Raw genomic sequence first — 23053 nt, forward strand, 5'->3', positions numbered from 1 at the left:
ATAGTCACCCTGGTGACAAACACATTTCTCGTTGATATTGTCACTGTAGAATGTTTGAGTTTGTTGACAGAGCCAGTGAGGACAAGTTGGGACTGTACGGAGGATGACTGATGACAGCTGTCAGATTATTGTACACGTCACTGTGCTCATGTGTGACATACCGTTGCCATGCTGCTGGAGAGAGTGCTTCATGTGCAGATGATCTCTTCAAATTTGTGCTTCCAGTTCTTCTCATGAAGCGACATAGTTATGTTACACACCGCCATATTACACACTACAATTCGGACTCCTCTAGAGGTAGATGGTTGCAACTTGCATCAGGAAAGTGGGAAAGTCAACCAAGTAAAATGTATGACTTATAATTACCCAACCAATATTGAGCATGTTTAAAAGAAATTAAAGGCATTACTTTTCAGTTTGATTCCATATGATATTAGAAACAATTACTATAGGATTCAGCTGTATACAGTATTGAACATTTAACTACTTAGGTTTATGTAATTGTTCATCCGAGTAGAGGAATGTGTGTTACATATCTCTCCAGTAGAGTGATGTGGAACCATACGTCTACCTAGGTGATGAACGATTCGTCAAGACCTTTAAGCAATATAGCAATTTATTAATTACGAATGTGAAAGTGAAGGGTTTTGTTATCTGTTTTTGCAAGTAATGAGTATACAGAGGGCTGAGACTGCAGTATCTCCATTAGATGAAGTATCTGCATGGCATTGTCATCTCATGTTGGAGTAAAATGTAATCTCATAGAAAATGGGTGCAGCATAACAACACTGTGTGAGATCAGGACAAGAACACAAGAAGACACAATATTATTCATGTTACATTTTTATGTCACCTTCACTGTGTTGTTTCCTGGGTTCTAAAGTTCTGAATGGAAGAAGTTGTATTTTACAGAACAATATACAGAAATCATTCCAGAAGAAGCTCTTTGTATTTACTGATAAAATTTCCACATCTTCAAGTAGTTCAATTCCAGCATTAAACAAGTCTGCAGCATCAGCCAACCTGCTCCGCTACAATGATATGCAAGAAATTTCAAGTGCAAAAAGTTAAAACAATGGGAAATCAAGGAACTCAAATCTGAGACTATACAGATACATACAGGGATGATGCAGTGTGTTTGTGTGTAATTTACCTTGCGAAATAATTTTTCCGTAGCTAGCAAGTTTTCACTCTTTTGCGTGTGCCTGTCAACGGCCCAACACTTTTACTGTTTGGTGAATCAACTCCTCTACTTCCAAATTATTTACTTTTTAGAAATCACTTATGTAAAAGATGCTTGACTGAAAGCACAAGGTGTGTGAATTTACTAGCCACACACAAGGGTTTTGGCCTTAAACCAGATGTAACTAAAGCATCCAAACAGAGATAGTCCAACTCAAACACAATTCAATATTACCAACATGCATGGGAATAGTAAGTTCCCATGCAAACAATCCCAAATGGGGAACAATTACAAATGATAAAACTATAACCCACCCCTCTTCGCAAAAAAATTTGAAATGATCACATCCAAAGCCCATATTTTTGTTTGCAAGTGTCAGGTTAAAGTTTGGAACTGGATTTTACAAGACACAATAATAAATAAAACTGCAATGAGAACCACTGATATTGATGACTTATAACATCCTCATTATTTGTAAAGGATTGCAGCAGAATTTAAAATATTCTGATGGTTCCTTCATGGTGGTTGTTTGCTAATAAACATGTGTAAACAAATCCTTCACAAAGTGTCCATCAATCAACCCCAAGGAGCTTCACAAGTAAATACAGCCAGTCTTCATTACTGTTCCATGTGAATATTGTTCATTGTAATGTTCATTCAACATAACGGGCATATTTCAATGAGTCAGAGTTTTCAAGCAATAATACCAATAAAACATCTTAACACTACATTTGATTCTATTCATTTTTACAACAGGTCTGTACATTACATGGCAATAAACACTATTCTTTCAAAATTTCAGAAAGTTTTAATTTTTCACTGCCACTTCTATCCATTTCTCTTTGAGCTGCTTTGAATGATGAAACCAAATCACTTTTTTTCTCTCCATGATCTTCTCCAAAATTCGTCTCTTCTTGTTTCACTCTGCTTTCTCTCTCAGCTTCCAGCAACTCAACAGCTGACAAAAACAAATCCTCTTCAGCAGTATTTCCTTCCTCTTCTAGTTTTTTATACAATGACAGAAACTTCTGTGTCATTGAACTTCTGCTCTCATCAGCCATGTTAACTGTTGTCATGAAATTGGAATATTCCTTGTGGAACCGTCTGAAAAAAGAATTTAAGCTATGACATCAAGATGTCAATTTATTTTGAGACAAAATACCATCAAAAGGGAAATCTCAAGAAAAAGAAAATAACAAAAATGACAAAAATTCTTCAAATCAACTGGCTTTTCTGGGAAAAAGCAAGTACATATTACAGTGAACATGGAAAAATGCATACACAGACAAATACACATACAGGTATCAGATATATGGAATTTTTATATTGCAACTCTTGTCCCAGTGTCCAAACAACTTTTCTGGGACTTCCTATGCACTCCCTCTACAGCCAGGACCATTCACTGCAAATTTTTGCTTCTTGCCTGTAGAAAAGTAACTTATTTTCTCCAGATGACAGAATACTGAATATATTAACAACCCATAGCAACAGTGTTTTATTAATGTGGTGTTTTTAGGTCCATTTTCCAATGAGGATATTAGTTAGTGTACAAGAGAGGAGCTGTGTTTTGATCACTATCTGTATATGTTTATAAAGTTATTTTATGTATGGACTTAGAATAAATACAATTATCATGACGGATAAAAGTTGGCTCACCATGTTTTTGTACTATTCTTTTTCAAAGTATCTAGAAAATAGCGTAACCATCTGACTAACTTGTAAGTGGCTCAAAGTTGCTTTCCAAGAGGATACATGTGTCTTGCATGCTTGATACCGATTTCAAGTTGATCACATTTCTGCGGTTATTAACAGTATTTAGTCATTCCCTGTGCAATGGACAAAGTATATGTTACTTTTATAATCAAAGTTAATTAGTTTCATGTTCCATGGATCATTTTGCACACAAAATCTTAATGTTGTGGAATGAATAATTTTACAGTCACATAATAAATTAAATGGTAAACATGGCTACATGCTGAACACACAATGTTTCTTAAACAGATGTCTACAAGATGATCGGGGATAATCACCATATATTATTCTTACAGCACATTATTGAGCTATGAAGACTTTCTTTCTTAAAGATGAATTACCCTAAACATCATTACATATGACATTGTTGAATGACAATATGCAAAAAATTTTAATTTACTGATTTGTCTCTTCCCACAATTTGCAATGATTTTAAGTGCAAATGTGGCTGACTACGATTTTTTAGGAGTTCCAAAATGTGTTTATACCAGTTTAAATTTTGAAGATTCCATACTATGTATCTGCAGTACCGGCTGCTATCTTGTCGGCCGCACAGTCAAATGCGTGTGCTGCCAGTTAGCCCACCATGTTATCTACAGCCGCCAACGCAACACGAGGGCACTGCAATGAATGATTACACCACTGCCAATGAGATGCAAGCAAAACAGAGGACAGTTTTCCAAAACACACAATGGACAATTGTATTCAGAAAACACATCACACGATGTGGATTAAACTGCAAATTTGTAATCAGTCAGTGCCTTTTCAACTAGTTACTGGAGCTTCTGTCACATTGCTTAACCTATGAAAAAACTACTGATTAACACATAAGAAATTTGGCCAACCACCTTTTCAAAAATCAAGTCTGCATCTCACACATAAGAAATTTGGCCAACCACCTTTGCAAAAATCAAGTCTGCATCTCACCACATATAAAACGATAGTGTTTAGTGCTTGCAACACGCTGCTTACCTGCAAAATACAAAAACATGACTAAGGAAGTCTCTTTCACTGTAGTTTGCTCACGGGCAAGTCCAAATATTTTCAGCATGGCTGTGTTTTATTCCTTCTGATAGGATGTGCAGGACAATGTGCATATCACTGACACAAAAGTTTCCCATGCCACAATTCAACAACTCTGTGACATGTATCAACATTTGTTCGACAGACAATCATTGATTCCTACTGCTCCTATGTGTAGACAAAATTTTTGGATCACCTAGAGGGAAGACAGTTCTCAAAAATTGATCTTGCTGAAACCTATCCTCAATTACCACTGGATGAAGAGATAAAGAATATTTTTATTGTGAATATTGATGTCGGCATGTTTGAATATCAATGCCTATCTTCCTGAAAGGCTTCTGTACCTGTGTTGTTCCAAAAATTCCTTTAACAAGTAACATCCAAGATGTCTTCTAGCTTTAATTATTTTGATGACATCTGGATGAACAGCGGAACAATACCTTAAAAATTTGGACTGTCTTTTTCAAGTTTGTGGGCCTCAAACATACCTTGCAGAAATGTTCTTTTTTTAACACAATCATTGAATACTTAGGGCATACCATCGATGCCAATTATGCTCGTCCTATGATGAAACATTTGCAAGCAATTCAGCAACTGCCATCTCCTAAGAATTTACATGAACTGCAAGCTATTCTTGGAAAACTGACTCACTACTTGCAGTTCATTCCTAATGCAGCACAAATTGCCATGCCTCTGAACCACTTCAGATGTAAAAATGTTCTGTTCCAGTGGTCAAAATACTATGACTAAGCTTTTCAAAGACTGAAAAATGCACTAATTTGTCAACGTTGCTTTATCAGACCACTTGTGCTTGTGGTCGGTGCCTCATCCCATGGTGTTGGTGTGGTTTTATCCCATAAAATTGGCAAAACAGAACACCCCATCACATTTGCTTCGAAATTTGAACAGTGCTGAGATTAATTAGTCAGCTGGAGAAGGAAGCCCTGGCTATAATATATGGTGTCACCCAATTACATCATTATGTGTTGACAGAAAATTATTCCTGGTCACGGACCACAAGCCTTTGACTGCAAGGTTTCATCCATCGAAACAAGTTGCCAACCATGCAGCACAAAAGCTTCATTGTTGTTTGCTATTATTGTCAAATTATCAGTATGAAATTCTGTATCGCCCAACAGTGCAACACACATACGCTGAAACACTGTATCGTTTACCTGTCAGCACAGATTCAGCATTTGATGCACTGGAATCTTCTTTTGTACTTACTGATTCTAGTGGTTTGCAATCACTGGATTCTTTTCCTGGTGATTCACAGCAGATAGTGCAAGCCACGGAGCATGACCAATCACTACCATTGCTAGAAAGTTACATTCACAAAGGTTGGCCATGCTTTCAGAAATGTATTCCAGACTCCTTAGTGTGAAAATACTTTGTGTACTGCAACAGTTTATCTCTTCTAAATGATGTGATTCTGCTTCTCATGCCCAATGACCAGACAAGAGTGTTAATCCACACCTCATTGCAACAGCAAGTTTTAAGTCATCTACACAGAGTTCATTCAGAAACAGTTCACACTAAGCAGCTGGTGCACCGACATTGTACGTGGCTTGGTTTAGATAAGGAAACAGAACTCGTGACAGCAAACTGTCATGCTTGCGTGGACAACAATCAGGCTGCTCTGTGCCAGGACTTCTCTCCTAGCCGCATTCTGATACTGCATGGCGATGCCTCCATATAGACTTTGCTGGCCCCTCTTGGTAAACATGTTGGTCAGTTATTGTCGATGCCAACTGCAAATATCCTTTAAGTTATCCCACTAAACAATTGTTTCTGGCCATGGACCTTGCTTTCCTTCCAAGGAATTTGCACGATTTTACACGTGCAATGGAATACAGCATATCAGGACAACAATGTTTTTGCCACAGTCTAATGGCACGACCAAACTTTTGTTCAAATGTTGACGACACAAATGTCAAAACTTCAAGTTTCACATTCACGTGAAGATATTGCCGAGTTTATATCATACTTTGCTAGCTCCCAACAGTTTTGTGACAGAATGTTTGCATGGGAGATGACACAGAACTTTGCTGCATTTGCTCTTATCCAGCTTCAGACTTCAGCATGAAGTTGCACCCAAATATCAGAGTTCAATATCGAGTGTACAATAAGCCACAATTATGGAGATCCAGCGTTGTTCTCAGATCAGCTGACAGAGCACAGTACACTATTCGTGGCAGTGCAGGCATGCACCAGCACCATCAAAATCAGCTACGGCTCCACGAATTCAGTGATGCTGCAGTAGATCAAATTGTTTTAGATTTCTTCACAGCTTGACGTCCAGCCACTGTGATGCAGCCACATCTGTCTGATGCAAATGCATCCTCCTATGTAGCTAACCAAGCGGGTGCCTCAACCCATGGCCAAGTCAGTGATGGAAGTCTCTGCCTGCCCACCTGCACTGCCATTGCTGCCAACGTTGCAGGTCAACTCTCCCAAGGATATCAACGCTGTCACCATCAGCTAGTTGCGGGCACCCTCTGCAGCACCCTCCAAGTCGTCGGACGCATCATGCACCTGGCTTTCCAAGGCAGTTTCCCTGATGCTTGCAAGCTGCAGTGTCTGGATACGGTTCGGTCTGCTCTGCCCCCAGACACATACCCAGCCTCATCACTATCCACAGCACACGTCTTCACCCACAACCTCCAAGTTAGTCAGGGAGAGAGGCAGTATCGGCCACTATCCGGTCGGCCGCATATCCAAATTCAAGCAACGCCAGTTACGCTGCCACCTTTCCTACAGCAAGCACGGCAGCACAAGCGCACTACCATGAATGATTACACCACTGCCAATGAGTTGCAAGCATCCCATCTATGGAGCTCCAGCAGCAGGTGTACTTAAGTTCAAACATTCTTGCACTGACTCCATTTTGTGTGTTTGCCAGTTGAGTAACATTTATAGACTTCCATAGTGGCCAGGGCTCATGATCTACTGAATAGTTATTGCATTGAAGACTGACTGATTTATAAATCTGCAGTATCTGTATGTATTTAAACATTCAAAGCTACTATTAGCAACTGACATTCCAACTACAGCAACAAAGTTATTTATTATTTTTACTATTTGATCTTAGATGTAGAATAACCCCCCCCCCCCCCCATGAACCATGGACCTTGCCGTTGGTGGGGAGGCTTGCGTGCATCAACGATACAGATAGCCGTACCGTAGGTGCAACCAACACGGAGGGGTATCTGTTGAGAGGCCAGACAAACGTGTGGTTCCTGAAGAGGGGCAGCAGCCTTTTCAGTAGTTGCAGGGGCAACAGTCTGGATGAGTGACTGATCTGGCCCTGAAACACTAACCAAAATGGCCTTGCTGTGCTGGTACTGCGAACGGCTGAAAGCAAGGGGAAACAAAGGCCGTAATTTTTCCCGAGGGCATGCAGCTTTACTGTGTGATTAAATGATGATGGCGTCCTCTTGGGTAAAATATTCCCGAGGTAAAATAGTTCCCCATTCGGATCTCTGGGCGGGGACTACTCAAGAGGACATTGTTATCAGGAGAAAGAAAACTGGCATTCTACGAATCGGAGTGTGGAATGTCAGATCCCTTAATCGGGCAGGTAGGTTAGAAAATTTAAAAAGGGAAATGGATAGGTTAAAGTTCGATATAGTGGGAATTAGTGAAGTTCAGTGGCAGGAGGAACAAGACTTTTGGTCAGGTGAATACAGGGTTATAAATACAAAATCAAATAGGGGTAATGCAGGAGTAGGTTTAATAATGAATAAAAAAATAGGAGTGCGGGTAAGCTACTACAAACAGCATAGTGAATGCATAATTGTGGCCAAGATTGACACGAAGCCCACGTCTGCTACAGTAGTACGAGTTTATATGCCAACTAGCTCTGCAGATGATGAAGAAATTGATGAAATGTATGATGAGATAAAAGAAATTATTCAGGTAGTGAAGGGAGATGAAAATTTAATAGTCATGGGTGACTGGAATTCAACAGTAGGAAAAGGAAGAGAAGGAAATGTAGTAGGTGAATATGAATTGGGGCTAAGAAATGAAAGAGGAAGACTTCTGGTAGAATTTTGCACAGAGCATAACTTAAGCATAGCTAACAGTTGGTTCAAGAATCATGAAAGAAGGTTGTATACATGGAAAAACCCAGGAGATACTAAAAGGTTTCAGATAGATTATATAATGGTAAGACAGAGATTTAGAAACCATATTTTAAAGTGTAAGACATTTCCAGGGGCAGATGTGGACTCTGATCACAATCTATTGGTTATGAACTGTAGATTAAAATTGAAGAAACTGCAAAAAGGTGGGAATTTAAGGAGATGGGACCTGGATAAACTGAAAGAACCAGAGGTTGTACAGAGTTTCAGGGAGATCATAAGGGAACAATTGACAGGAATGGGGGAAAGAAATACAGTAGAAGAAGAATGGGTAGCTTTGAGGAATGAAATAGTGAAGGCAGCAGAGGATAAAGTAGGTAAAAAGATGAGGGGTAGTAGAAATCCTTGGGTAACAAAAGAGATACTGAATTTAATTGATGAAAGGAGAAAATACAAAAGTGCAGCAAGTGAAGCAGGTAAAAAGGAATACAAACATGTCAAAAATGAGATCGACAGGAAGTGCAAAATGGCTAAGCAGGGATGGCTAGAGGACAAATGTAAGGATGTAGAGGCTTATCTCACTAGGGGTAAGATAGATATTGCCTACAGGAAAATTAAAGAGACCTTTGGAGAAAAGAGAACCACTTGCATGAATATCAAGAGCTCAGATGGAAACCCAGTTCTAAGCAAAGAAGGGAAAGCAGAAAGGTGGAAGGAGTATATAGAGGGTCTATACAGGGGCGATGTTCTTGAGGACAATATTATGGAAATGGAAGAGGAGGTAGATGAAAATGAAATGGGAGATATTATACTGCGTGAAGAGTTTGACAGAGCACTGAAAGACCTAAGTTGAAACAAGGCCCCGGGAGTAGACAACATTCCAATAGAACTACTGACAGCCTTGGGAGAACCAGTCCTGACAAAACTCTACCAACTGGTGAGCAGGATGTATGAGACAGGTGAAATTCCCTCAGACTTCAAGAAGAATATAATAATTCCAATCCCAAAGAAAGCAGGTGTTGACAGATGTGAAAATTACCGAACTATCAGTTTAATAAGTCACAGCTATAAAATACTAACGCGAATTCTTTACAGACGAATGGAAAAACTGGTAGAAGCCGACCTCGGGGAAGATTAGTTTGGATTCCAGAGAAATGTTGGAACACGTGAGGGAATACTGAGCCTACGACTTATCTTAGAAGCTAGATTAAGGAAAGGCAAACCCACGTTTCTAGCATTTGTACACTTAGAGAACACTTTTGACAATGATGACTGGAATACTCTCTTTCAAATTCTATAGGTGGCAGGGGTAAAATACAGGGGGCGAAAGGCTATTTACAGTTTGTACAGAAACCAGATGGCAGTTATAAGAGTCGAGGAACATGAAAGGGAAGCAGTAGTTGGGAAGGGAGTGAGACAGGGTTGTAGCCTCTCCCCGATGCTATTCAATCTGTATATTGAGCAAGCAGTAAAGGAAACAAAAGAAAAGTTCGGAGTAGGTATTAAAATCCATGGAGAAGAAATAAAAACTTTGAGGTTCGCCGATGACATTGTAATTCTGTCAGAGACAGCAAAGGACTTGAAAGAGCAATTGAACGGAATGCACAGTGTCTTGAAAGTAGAGTATAAGATGAACATCAACAAAAGCAAAACGAGGATAATGGAATGTAGTCGTATTAAGTCGGGTGATGCTGCGGGAATTAGATTAGGAAATGAGACACTAAAAGTAGTAAAGGAGTTTTGCTATTTGGGGAGCAAAATAACTGACAATGGTCAAAGTAGAGAGGATATCAAATGTAGACTGGCAATGGCAAGGAAAGCGTTTCTGAAGAAGAGAAATTTGTTAACATCGAGTATTGATTTAAGTGTCAGGAAGTCGTTTCTGAAAGTATTTGTTTGGAAGTGAAACATGGACGATAACTAGTTTGGACAAGAAGAGAATATAAGCTTTCGAAATGTGGTGTTACAGAAGAATGCTGAAGATTAGATGGGTAGATCACATAACTAATGAGGAGGTACTGAAAAGAATTGGGGAGAAGAGGAGTTCGTGGCACAACTTGACTAGAAGAAGGGATCGGTTGGTAGGACATGTTCTGAGGCATCAAGAGATCACAAATTTAGTACTGGAGGGCAGCATGGAGGGTAAAAATCGTAGAGGGAGACCAAGAGATGAATACACAAAGCAGATTCAGAAGGATGAGGCTGCAGCAAGTACTGGGAGAGGAAGAGGCTTGCACAGGATAGAGTAGTATGGAGAGCTGCATCAAACCAGTCTCAGGACTGAAGACAACAACAACAAGAACAACAACGATTTTAAGAGCCAAGGTTTGACCAACCACTGCTTCTTTTCATAGGGACCAATTACACCAATACTTCAGAGGATTATTCCTACCTATGAAGTCTTTATATGTATCAAATTTAATTAACATTGGGTGCCTGGATGAGAAGGTATGCATCTGCAAGTTTGGCCAAAATTTTCTAAGTGCAAATTGTAGGGTATTTTTGGGGGGCAATATCTCAACTGTGTATTGTTCAATCCATTTTTTCTTGCCACAGCTGGAAAGAGCATGCTTAAGCTTTCAAAGCTACATTGTTTAATTTCTGGAGCTTACATACTGATTAGTAAGAATACATTTCAGAAGTTATTATTTTAGCACTTCCCGAAGATCAAAAAGTGAGCTATTTTGCTCAATAAGTCCTCTAATAAATTTTTTATTTAGTATATAAATCAGTTTCAAACATTAATTTAACAAATGCCACATAGAACACAAGCTAATTTGCAAAACAAAAACACTAAAGAGTCAGCTCCATTTTTGGTTAAATATTTCTACAATTTTGTCAATGACAGACTGAGGAAAACTGTATTGTCTTCCTAATGATGATGATAGTGCTTCTAAAGTCATGAAAATATGTTGCTCAGGAATCCAGCAGGTGTCTTTAGCAGTTGGCCAGTGCAAGGAACGAGCAGAACCATGTGAGGTCATAAAACTGATGATGACATCATCCTGTTCATGTGAAACTTTTCGTACCCACCATTTTTGATTAAATAGTTCTAATTCCCGCAGCATCACCCGACTTAATTCGACTACATTCCATTATCCTCGTTTTGCTTTTGTTGATGTTCATCTTATACTCTCCTTTCAAGAAACTGTCCATTCCGTTCAACTTATCTTCCAAGTCTTTTGCTGTCTCTGACAGAATTACAATGTTATCGGCGAACCTCAAAGTTTTTATTTCTTCTCCATGGATTTTAATACCTACTCCGAACTTTTCTTTTGTTTCCTTTACTGCTTGCTCAATATACAGATTGAATAGCATCAGGGAGAGGCTACAACCCTGTCTCACTCCCTTCCCAACCACTGCTTCACTTTCATGTCCCTTGACTCTTATAACTGCCATCTGGTTTCTGTACAAATTGTAAATAGCCTTTTGCTCCCTGTACTTTACCCCTGTCACCTTCAGAATTTGAAAAAGAGTATTCTAGTCAACATTGTCAAAAGCTTTCTCTAAGTCTACAAATTCTAGAAAAGTAGGTTTGACTTTCCTTAATCTAGCTTCTAAGATAAGTCGTAGGGTCAGTATTGCCTCATGTGTTCCAACATTTCTGCGGAATCCAAACTGATCTTCCCCGAGGTCGGCTTCTACCAGTTTTTCCATTCGTCTGTAAAGAATTTGTGTTAGTATTTTGTAGCAGTGACTTATTAAACTGATAGTTCGGTAATTTTCACATCTGTCAGCACCTGGTTTTTTTGGGATTGGAATTATTATATTCTTCTTGAAGTCTGAGGGTATTTCACCTGTCTCATACATCTTGCTCACCAGGTGGTATGGAATGTTGTCTACTCCTGGGACCTTGTTTCGACTCAGGTCTTTCAGTGCTCCAGTGCTCTGTCAAACTCTTCATGCAGTATCGTGTCTCCCACTTCATCTACATCCTCTTCAATTTCCATAATATTGTCCTCAAGTACATCACCCTTGTATAGACCCTCTATGTACTCCTTCCACCTTTCTGCTTTCCCTTCTTTCCTTAGAACTGGGTTTCCATCTGAGCTCTTGATATTCATACAAGTGGTTCTCTTTTCTCCAAAGGTCTCTTTAATTTTCCTGTAGGCAGTATCTATCTTACCCCTAGTGAGATAACCCTCTACATCCTTACATTTGTCCTCTAGCCATCCCTGCTTAGCCATTTTGCACTTCCTGTCAATCTCATTTTTGAGACGTTTGTATTCCTTTTTGCCTGGTTCATTTACTGCGTTTTTATACTTTCTCCTTTCATCAATTAAATTCAATATTTCTTCTGTTACCCACGGATTTCTACTAGCCCTCGTCTTTTTACCTACTTGATCCTCTGCTGCCTTCACTACTTCATCCCTCAAAGCTACCCATTCTTCTTCTACTGTATTTCTTTGCCCTATTCCTGTCAATTGTTCCCTTATGCTCTCCCTGAAACTCTGTACAACCTTTGGTTTAGTCAGTTTATCCAGGTCCCATCTCCTTAAATTCCCACCTTTTTGTAGTTTCTTCAGTTTTAATCTACAGTTCATAACCAATAGATTGTGGTCAAGTCCACATCTGCTCCTGGAAATGTCTTACAATTTAAAACCTGGTTCCTAAATCTCTGTCTTACCATTATATAATCTCTTAAAATAGTGCGACAATTTTTTTAGCCACTTTAGAGGCTTGTATCTATGTTCAGGAGTGGCTAAATTTCACATTTTTGTCACGGTGTGCTTCAGCATAGAAAGTTGTCTGTGTATATTAATGTACATGACCAAATGTTTGCTAGAAATTTTAAAAAAGCCTACCAAACTTAGCATATTTGTGGCTTTGTACATGATGCGAAGATGAATAGCCTCTCTTTAAAAGCTCCTAAGAATTCAACCACTGAACTGAAATTTGGTATATAACCATCAAAGACCATATAGAACCTTCCCACAAAAATTTCATTAGATTTGGAGATGGTCGAGTGGGGACCTCTGGTCACCTTGACATGGAATGACCCAAAAGTAAAAATTGCAGAGAAAGGCCAAGGTTGAATAAATTAAGTAGGTGTGAAATGACAATGGGTTGCAGTTGGTGAACAGAGATGAAGGAACTTGTTTAGGTTGGACTAACATGAATAAATGAATCAAAACTGTCTCAGGTCTGAAAACTACAACACAACACATTTATATTATTGTTGTTATTTCTTGAGATCCTAAATTTGCAATTTTTTTTTCTGTTACTCTTATCTCTATTTCTCACTCTTTCTGGTGTACGGAGTGTGGGAAGGGGAAGAGGGGGGGGGGCAGGAACAACAAAATGACAGGGAGAGCTGGGACACCAAGGAAATTATTCCAGCAGGATGCCAAAATAGTTACACTTCCAAAAGTGTTTTAACATTAAACACCAATGAAGGCTGATTGGAGAAGGTGGTCTCTGTTGGAGATGACCCATTTTTGAAACTTTCCACTGATTTCAAATTTCCAGCGAATCTTGAAAAAACACATCGAATATAGAAATAATTAAGATTTTTCAAAACTTTTGTCATGCTACTTTAAATTTAACGAAATTGCGTTATGTATGAAGCAAATGTACACCTCTGGGCACTCTACAGAGGAATTTGTTACTATAGTATTTATGTCGTCTTCACATACATTGGCTTCTTCAACTCACAGCCGAACTGTCCTCTTACAACATAACCGAGACCCCAGACTACTTTACGAGATCAGTAAATCATCCCAATAAAGATTTCAAGCGGGCAGCATCAGCACACTGGAAAGCAAGCGACATGCAGCTGCTGCAGAGGACTGGGTGTTGTGTATACTTCATCATCATTTTGACCATCATTGACACACAAGTCGCCGAAGTGGCGTCAACTAAAAAGACTTGCAATACGGCGGCCGAACACTGAAGGGGATATCTCGGTCAATAAATGCCATACGATCATTTCCCCAGAGTTTGTCCACAAACATCTGTTCCACATTTACAGCCACGCACCAAATCAGCATGTCATTAGCACACCTTGAGGCCATTTTTTATGTAGTTTTCTAACATCTTTCGATTCACACGATAGCGCCAAGATCTGCCGTGGTATATAACATTCTACCATTTTGCAGTGCTCACTGAGATCGCCGAAGCATGCCCAGAGCGCAGAGTATTTTGAGTTAATTGAAATTCTTACGCTCGTAAATTATCCTCGGGGTAAAAGATATTCCTTATGGGTACATTTGGAGCAGGTCTGGAGAAGGTTGGCTCGTACTTCGGTGGAAAGGATTTGTACACATCGTACCAAATTGGTCTATCTTCATTCTTCATGGCACCAGACTTCAGAAGACCGGTAACCCTGCGAACGAGAAACACGGACATTGTTTCTACCTGTGAATTACACTATCGTCATCATATGCAACTTAAGCCCACACGATGTGAGGTAGTAGCAAAACTACTAAAATTTACCTTGAATATATAGTTCCAACTTTTTCTAATCTGCTACTTGCCATGTCTCAGAAGGACGAAATATTTCGAACACTTCTGTTACACTACGAAGAAGAGATGGTTTTCTCTTATAGACCAATAAGATATCTATACATCACTAACATTGTTCACAACAAAAATATAGTGCTACGCTGCTGCCGTCGTAGTTGTCTAGTGTTTGTAAACACACGAACTTTTAGAGGCTCTGTACCACGCTACACTCGAGGTTTACACATGACAGTGAACGAAGTCGCGGCTGCCCGTAATATAGGCGGCAGTGACACAGCTTGAAAATGAATAGAAAACCATTCCAAATAGAAGTAGCAAATTAGTCAAATAAGTAGAAAATATGCAGGAATAGTTTACTTTGTGTTAAAGGGAAATTAGAGGGAAAAATTATAAAAACAAAACATGTGACAGCCAAACAGCTTACAGCGATATGCGTTGGTTGTGATTGTCACATGTCTTGGTGACTGGTGTTGTGGCGTTGAAACGAAGTGTGTAACTGTGTATGTTGTGAATTAAGTTCGTTATAATATTGCAGCAAGATGAGTTTGAGTCTGATTCCTGAAGAGAGAATACGAGCTATTGGATCAGTGTTGAACGACCAGGAAAGGCCGCTGAAAGAAAGATTTAGAGCATTATTCACATTGAAAAACATAGGCGGACCTGTTGCTGTTGAATGTATTAAGCAATGTTTTAATGATCCTTCGGCGTTACTGAAACATGAACTGGCATACTGCCTTGGGCAGATGCAGGATCCCATCGCAAATCCTATTCTGATAGATATTTTGAGAGACCGTAATCAGGAGCCCATGGTCAGACATGAAGCAGGTCAGCTTACATTAGTTTAATGAGATATCAGTTAATTTTGTTGAGAACTATAGTATTTTCAATGCAAGACCCTATACCGTAGAGAAATTAACATTAGACTATGTGATATTTGATAGTGTAACAGCAATATTATCTCAAATCGTTATCGATACTGAAAGCATTAGTAAAGATATTTCTTTTGTTTCAAGAATATGCACGTCAGTGGTTTCACACAATTTTGTATGATACTTTCTTACCTTTGAAGTGGTATGTTCTCGTAGAGTAGTGCGTAACGTAGAGTAGTGCCTATACTTAACGCAATTGTAATAGCGTATGTCAGATCTACTTCATTACTGAAAGTTCTCGTGGTTTATTTATATTTGCTAGTAGACGAAATAGTACCTATGATGCCTGGTGTATATGGGACCTTTTTCTTTTTTTTACATGGGCTGTGTGAGTAGTAGGGCCTAGTGGTATGTAAGTAAAATACTGGTAGAAGGGGAAAAGAAAATTTATTAGAAAGATGTTGATTACACTTCTTTGTACTACTATATGCAAATCCTTTGGGCTTAAAGATTATCTCTACTAGTTGATAAAGCCTTTCGAAGTTTCTGCATGTTAGATCTCAGTTAGCCAGTGATAACATCTTGAAATTTTTTGTCAGTGTTGGAACCCAAGGCACTTTGGATGCATTAAATAGTGAAAAATTACTTGTAGCAAAGTCCGAGCTACATTGGCAGTCTTACAAAGTGAACAATTTGAATTGACACATTATTTGCCAAGAAGTGCAACGTACCAAGAATAACTGTTGAATCAGTTGAAATTGTACATGTTTCAACACCTACCTGTCCTACAGCCTACACTTGGCAGCAAGTGATTTCCACCTCATCATATATATATATAAGACAGACTGGAACACATCCAGCCAATAATTGAGGACATAGGTTGAGATATATATATATATATATATATATATATATATATATATATATATATATATATATATATATTAAAAGGCCTCTTCATCTCAGAGTAGCAGTTGCAACCTATGTCCTCAATTATTGGCTGGATGTGTTCCAGTCTGTCTTCCTCTACAGTTTTTACCATGTGCTGCTCTCTCTCATACTATGCAAGTTACTGCCTGATGTCTTAACAGATGTCCAATCATCCTGTCCCTCCTTGTCCAAGTATTCCGTATGTTCCTTTCCTCGCCAATTCTGCTGAGAACTTTCTCATTCCTTACCCAGTCCACCTAACTTACAAAATTTTTTTGTAGCACCACAGCTCAAATGCTTAGATTCTCTTCTGCTTCAGTTTTCCCACAGTCTTTGTTTCACAACCATACAGTCCAGTGCTCCAAACGTACATTCTCAGACATTTATTCCTCAAAAACTATAGCCTATTTGTTACTAGCAGACTTCTCTTTGTCAGGAATGCCCTTTTTGCCAGTGTGGCGGACAGCAGGTAAATAATCAAAATGGTCGTTACCTTTGTTATGTCACCATGAAAACACACTTAAATTATGTCTGCATGCTTTAAATCTACCTTCGCCATTTACAAAAGCCTGAAAATGATAATTGCAGTCAGTGAGTAAGTGGTGGAGAACATATTGAAGTCTGCCAGTCCACATAACTCTTTGAACTCATTGAAAGAAAAAAAAATCCTACTTGCTGTTTACCCAGTTGGATCAGGAATTGCGACTGTAATTAAAAGTTCTGAGTTTTAAGTGATTGATACATTCTTTAAAGGTTGACATGCACAAAATATAATGATATCCCTATCAGAAACAGCAATATTAACAGCTCAGAGATGACCCCTGCAGTAAGTTCCAAGTTAAATGGTCTATTGCCCTGACTTCTAACCAAAAGTTAATTACTTGTCTGAAAAGTAGAAATGATCTCTCCTCTTGCCTTTTGGTTTTGTCAACATGACGGGCAACACACAAACAGTTACGTCCGTGAAATCTTAGTGACCCACAACAGTGTACGGTCCTCATGAGTTCACTTCCTAATTTTACCAATAACACTTTTGATAGCTGCATGGCTCTGATGTCATCTGAAGCACAGCACACACGGGCGTTTGATTGACATGGACAGACTGGTATCTTGGTGCAAAGTCTCTCTTCTAACTGCATCGCTGGCTGTATTTATGCACAGCAGATATCCAAAAGGAATGTGTGCTATCTACCGACCTAGGCACTGGTAGCAGCATCTAAATGGCCCTTTCTTGGACATGTATTAATTAATAGTGCTGTTGTTTAACAATTTACAATCTTCTTAATTTTCTTATATAAAGACAGTTATTTTTTTCTTTAGTTACTGAAAAAGTTTTTGCTCTACTGTGTTTAAACTTTGCTGGCTAAAATTTTAGTATGGAACTGATAGTAGAACATGACCTTTGAACTGCCTCTTTAAGATTCCTTGTATTAATAGTTATTTACAGTACATTCTTGAATCTTCGTACAGCTTTATTATAGTATGAATATAATGAAGTGCTATAATTAGAACTTTCTATTACAAATACAAACGATACTTAATCTATTATGAATAAGAATGTTTTTGTTCCAATTCGGTTTTCAGTAAAAATTTGAAAACTAGTAGAGGTACCTTATTGTAGTCACACATATAAGGGTGTTTTTTTACATGTAACTGAGGTTACATATGAAGAATTCGTCTTTCCGAGTCTAATATTTAGCACCTTCAGTTTTCCATAAAAACACTAATTTGACCAAAATATTGCTCTGATCCAGTTGAGACTTGTAAGTTTCAATTGTGACATACATTTGCATATGCTGACAAGTTTTCGGCCTCTTAGGCTTATTATTTGGTGCCACTTATTTTTTTCTTTAGATCATATATTATGCCTAATATATTCATTTGATCATTCTGAGTCCTTATGATGTTAACATTAACATACTGAAGAATACACTGACAAAGTTTGGAAAGTTATTTTAATTTTTCAATTTCTCCCTTAGATTATGGTGCAATTCTTTGACTGTTGAGCAGAGATATGTTCTGATGACGTGGCGCTGGTAGTAGTGAATGGGGGTAAGCCCCAGCACACTCGCACGCTTCTGTACCTCTTACAATCATACAGTGCTTGTTTTGCCTCAAGAACTAGTCTGCTTTTTACATCCTCCTTGCTCCATCTGTCATGGCTTATTTTATTGTCTAGGTACCAGAATTCCCTAAGTTTATCTGGTTTGTGATCCCCAATTCTGATGATAAGTTTCTCGCTTTTCTCATTTCTGCTGCTTCTCATTACTTCCATCTTTCTTCGATTTACTCTGTCCATATTTTGTGCCCATTATACTGTTCATTCAAAAAATCCTATAACTCTGCTTCACTCTCACTGAGGATATCAATGTCATCAGCAAATCTTATCACTGATACCTTTCATCTTGAATTGTAAACCCACCCTGGAACCTTTCTTTTATTTCCACCATTACTTCTTCAATGTATGGGAGTAGAAGACTACATCACTGTCTTACATCTTTTTTAATGTGAGCACTTCGTTCTTGGTCTTCCAGTGTTATTGTTCCCTGTTGGGTCATGAACATATTGTATATTACCTTTCTTTTGCTGTAATTTACCCCTATTTTTCTCAGAATTTTGAACATATTGCTCCAATTTACACAGTTGAAAGCTTTTCAGAGTCGCCATATCCTGTGAATGTGCCTTGACTTTTCTTCAGTCTTCATTCCTTATCAACACAGCATCAAAAGTGCTTCTCTGGTGCCTTTACCTTTCCTAAAGCCAAATTATCATCCAACAGCTCCTCAATTTTCTTTTCCATTCTTCTGTATATTATTTTTGTCAGCTACTTGGCTTCATGAGCTGTTAAGCTCATTGTGCAATAACACTCGCATTTGCCAATGCTTGGTACATCACCAGTCCATACATTCTACAAAATGAAGGTAATAATATGAAAAGGATAGTTGCTACTAACCAAAGAGCGGAGATGCTGAGTCACAGATAGGCAGAACAAAAAGACTGTCAGAAAGTGAGCTTTTGGCCAACAAGGCCTTCGTTGAAAATGGATAGCCCCCTCCCCCCCCCCCCCCCGCCACACACACACACACACACACACACACACACACGAATACAACTCTCTCTCTCTCTCTCTCTCTCTCTCTCTCTCTCTCTCTCTCTCTCTCTCTCTCTCTCTCTCTCTCGCGCGCGCGCGCGACTACAGTCTCATCTGGCAGCTGAAGCCAGACTGCGAGCCGCAGTGTGTGATGGGAGAGGCAACTGGGTGGTGGGGATGAGGAGGCTGGGGTGCAGATGGGGAGGGATAGCAGGGTAGGATTGGAGGACAGAAAAGTGCTGCTTGTGGTAGCATGTAGGAATGAAGTGGAGAGAGGGCGTGCAACTAGTGGGGGTAGCAGAAAAGGAGAGAAGTAAAAAGACTGGATGTGTTGGTGGAATAGAGAGCTGTGCAGTGCTAGAATGGGAGCAGGGAAGGGGCTGGATGGATAAGGACAATGGCTAACTGAGATTGAGGCCAGAAGTGTTATGGGAACATAGGATATACTGCAGGGAGACTTTCCATCTGCACAATTCAGAAAAGCTGTTGTTGGTGGGAAGGATCCAGATGACACAGTTTGTGAAGTATTCATTGAAATAAGAGTGTCATGTTGCACGGCGTGCCCAGCAGCAGGGTGGTCCAGCTGTTTCTTGGCCACAGTTCGTTGGTGGCCTTTTGCACAATGGTTGCAGCTTGGCTTGTAGATCGCATGTCTGGTTTCACAGGTAGTCCTACCTTTGATGGGGTAGATGAGGATTGTGACTGGACTGGAGTAGGTGCTAGTGTGAGGACATATGGGACAGGTCTTGCATCTGGGTCTGTTACGGGGATATGAGCCATGAGGCAAGGGGTTTAGAGCATGGGGTTGTGTAGTGACGAGTAGTCCCTCTCAAAATATATTGAATCTCTCACCGAGGCCTTCACAGACCGTAATTACCCTCCCACCCTAGTACAAAAACAGGTATCTTGTGCCTTACCTTTCCAGTCACCCACCACCTCCCAAAGTCCCACCGTCTGGCCACTCAGTACCATCCAGAGTTACATACACCAGGGTGTAGATTACCTCGTGTTGTGTGCTGAAATGAAAAATGTCCTATTCACTATCCTTCCCACCCCTCCCACAGTGGTATTCTGCCACCCACCGAACCTACACAATATCCTTGTCCATCCCTACACAACTCCTGCTCCCAACTCTTTGCTTCATGGCTTATGTCCCTGTGATAGACAGAGATGCAAGACCTGTCGCATACACCACCACCTACTCCAGTCTTGTCACAAGCATCACCTATCCCATCAAAGGCATGGCTACCTGTGAAACCAGTCATGTGATCTACAAGCTAAGCTGCAACCGCTGTGCTGCATTTTATGTGGACATGACAACCAACAAGCTGCCTGCCTGCACAAATGGCCACCGACGGGAAAGTGGCCAAGAAACAGCTTGTTCACCCTGTTGCTGAGCGCACCACCCAACATGTTTCTGAATTGCACAGATGGGAACTGTCCTGTAATATATCCTATGTTCCTGTAACTCTCCTGGTGTAAATCTTCGTTAGTCATTGACCTTACCCACCTAGCCCCTTCCCTGTCCCCATTCCAGCACTACACAGCCCTCTATTCCCCCAATGCTCCCAGTCTCTTTACTCCTCTCCTTTTCCATCACCCGCACTCTCCCCTGCCCTCCATCTAACCTCCTGACTGCACCTAGTTGCATGCCCTCCCTCCACTTCATCCCTGCGCACTCCCACAAGCAGCACTTCGCTGTTCTCCACCCCTACCCTGCTATCCCACCCCTTTCCCACCCCAGCCTCCACCTCATCCCACCACCCAGTTGCCTCTCCCACCATGCACTGCTGCTCACAGTCTGGCTTCAGCTGCCAGAGGAAACTGTGGTCGTCTCTCTCTCTCTCTCTCTCTCTCTCTCTCTCTCTCTCTCTCTGTGTGTGTGTGTGTGTGTGTGTGTGTGTGTGTGTGTGTGTGTGTGTGTGTGTGTGTGTGTGTGGGGGGGGGGGGGGCTTTTTTTCGACAAAGACCTTGCTCGCCAAAAGCTCACTTTCTGACAGTCTTTTCATTCTGCCTATCTGCGACTCAGCATCTTCACTCTATCATGAGTAGCAATTAATTATCCTTTTCATAAGATTGTTACATTCAAGCCTGAATTTTCCGTTTTGTGGTTAATAAGTCTGAAATTAATAGGTGGCACTTACTGTACTATATCTTCACTTCAAAATCTCAAACTGGTACCCACTATATTGCATACTTCATTGTTCACTATGTACATTTGACAGCAGAAAGTGGTAGTTGCTGAAAGTTGAGTTGCCCACCCTTTACACTGAAACCAGTCACAGGTCATGCCATGTCAAATCAACACAATTTTGGGAGATTTTCAGAATTGATGTCTCAGATTTTGATAATTTTTGGTATGCAGCAATATATCATAGACTTATGAAAAAATACCAAATTTCAGTTATGCAGAACAATTATTTTTGAAGTTATTAATTTTTAAAGATTAATTTTTTTAAAAATATTTCATATTTTGTCACCTTTAGATGCCCATAGGCTGGCAACCAGTGAGGATATAAACCTGGAAGTGGTCTCATTTTAAAGCTGTTGAATGGGGCTTTAATATGATATATACCACAAGATAGGCGTTACAATTTTTTTTAAAATTGAAAATTATAAAATTTAAATTTCTCTAAAAGTGGTGATTTTAAAAATTTCAAAAATTATCAAATATAGTTCGTAATGTCTTAATACATATAGCAAAATCCTGTCATGGGATCTCAATGGGATCAGGATATGCATGGCTTCAGATATACACGTTTTGTAAAAAAAGTACCAAATTAGTAAAATTTTATTTTTAGAATTACTAATTTTGCTATGCAGTGTGCAGGACACCATTAAATTAATAAAACACAGTGATTACTTTATAGTGTACCATGTTTGGAAACTTCTCTTTAAAAGAAAACTGGAGCTGATTGGCCTACAAATAGAGGGAAATCCCCTTTTACTCAGATAAAAAGGGATTTCCCTCATGGCAATGGCAAATCCCCTTTCACAAGGTGGAAGCTGATTGGTCAAGCAGACAAGACCACATTTATAGCCAGTGTAGCATCAGAGTTGCTTGTATGAAGTTCATTTGATGTTTCCTGTGTTATTGTATGTTTAGAACACAACCCATTTCTTGGCCACTATACTTTTCCTTGTTACTTCATGGATGTTTGACTTGATTCCAGGAACACCTGAGTCATCCAAGGTCTGTGACCATTGTAGGAAGCAGCTGATGAAGTTGAAAAATGAAAAACATAGAGAAAATTCCACTGGAACTAGCAACATACATGAAGAAAGCCAGTCTGATACTGAAATTGAAGAAGCTATTGATATGCCATTTTCAAATGAATGTGAAGCTCTAACAGCTCTCTTTTAGAGACAAAAAGAGGATGCAATCCAAAATTTACTCTACTGAGAAGGCCAACAGAATCAATGTGCCTGGCAAGAGAAACCTGTTAGTGAATGCATCTAGCAATGATGAGAATGATGGTTCACAAGATGAGTTCTTAACGCGTGTAAAGTAGGTGTACAACAGCTTCACTAGTAGGAAGAAGCAGCTTCAACTGCTGACTCTTATGCCTGACAGCTGGAGTGTGAGGAAAAGTAATGCAGGAATTTTCGGCCTCTAACTACTTAGTTCAATAAATCAAGACGTAGAAAAAATGGGCGCCTT

The 23053-nt window shown here is 39.6% G+C and overlaps 2 protein-coding genes across 2 annotated transcripts in view; one reads left to right on the forward strand and one right to left on the reverse strand.

Annotated features, from left to right (window-relative positions):
- Positions 1-1902: 1902 nt before the first annotated feature.
- On the reverse strand, positions 1903-14746 carry LOC126259800 (probable 28S ribosomal protein S23, mitochondrial). Its single transcript, XM_049956828.1, has 3 exons — positions 14476-14746; positions 14204-14365; positions 1903-2287 (listed from the first exon to the last, which is right to left on the reverse strand). Exons 1-3 carry the CDS (start codon positions 14517-14519, stop codon positions 1966-1968), a joined length of 528 nt encoding a protein of 175 aa, XP_049812785.1. The 5' UTR covers positions 14520-14746; the 3' UTR covers positions 1903-1965.
- A 192-nt stretch (positions 14747-14938) lies between these two features.
- Positions 14939-23053, forward strand: part of LOC126259793 (deoxyhypusine hydroxylase) — a 49860-nt gene continuing 41745 nt past the window's right edge. The window contains exon 1 of the mRNA XM_049956815.1: positions 14939-15327. Coding sequence (XP_049812772.1) covers positions 15042-15327 — 286 coding nt within the window. The 5' untranslated portion in view covers positions 14939-15041. The remainder of the gene's footprint in view (positions 15328-23053) is intronic.

The sequence above is a fragment of the Schistocerca nitens genome, chromosome 1 (genome assembly GCF_023898315.1).
Source record: "Schistocerca nitens isolate TAMUIC-IGC-003100 chromosome 1, iqSchNite1.1, whole genome shotgun sequence".
Taxonomy (NCBI): domain Eukaryota; kingdom Metazoa; phylum Arthropoda; class Insecta; order Orthoptera; family Acrididae; genus Schistocerca; species Schistocerca nitens.

What these genes read in the sequence shown, in the direction of transcription:
- LOC126259800 (XM_049956828.1), bottom strand. Translation starts at nt 14,519, where the DNA reads ATGGCAAGTAGCAGATTAGAAAAAGTTGGAACTATATATTCAAG. An exon ending in GTTGGAACTATATATTCAAG is followed by an intron (nt 14,366 to 14,475) that starts GTAAATTTTAGT and finishes TCTCGTTCGCAG; the next exon opens with GGTTACCGGTCTTCTGAAGT. An exon ending in CCCGAGGATAATTTACGAGC is followed by an intron (nt 2,288 to 14,203) that starts GTAAGAATTTCA and finishes TTCTTTTTTCAG; the next exon opens with ACGGTTCCACAAGGAATATT.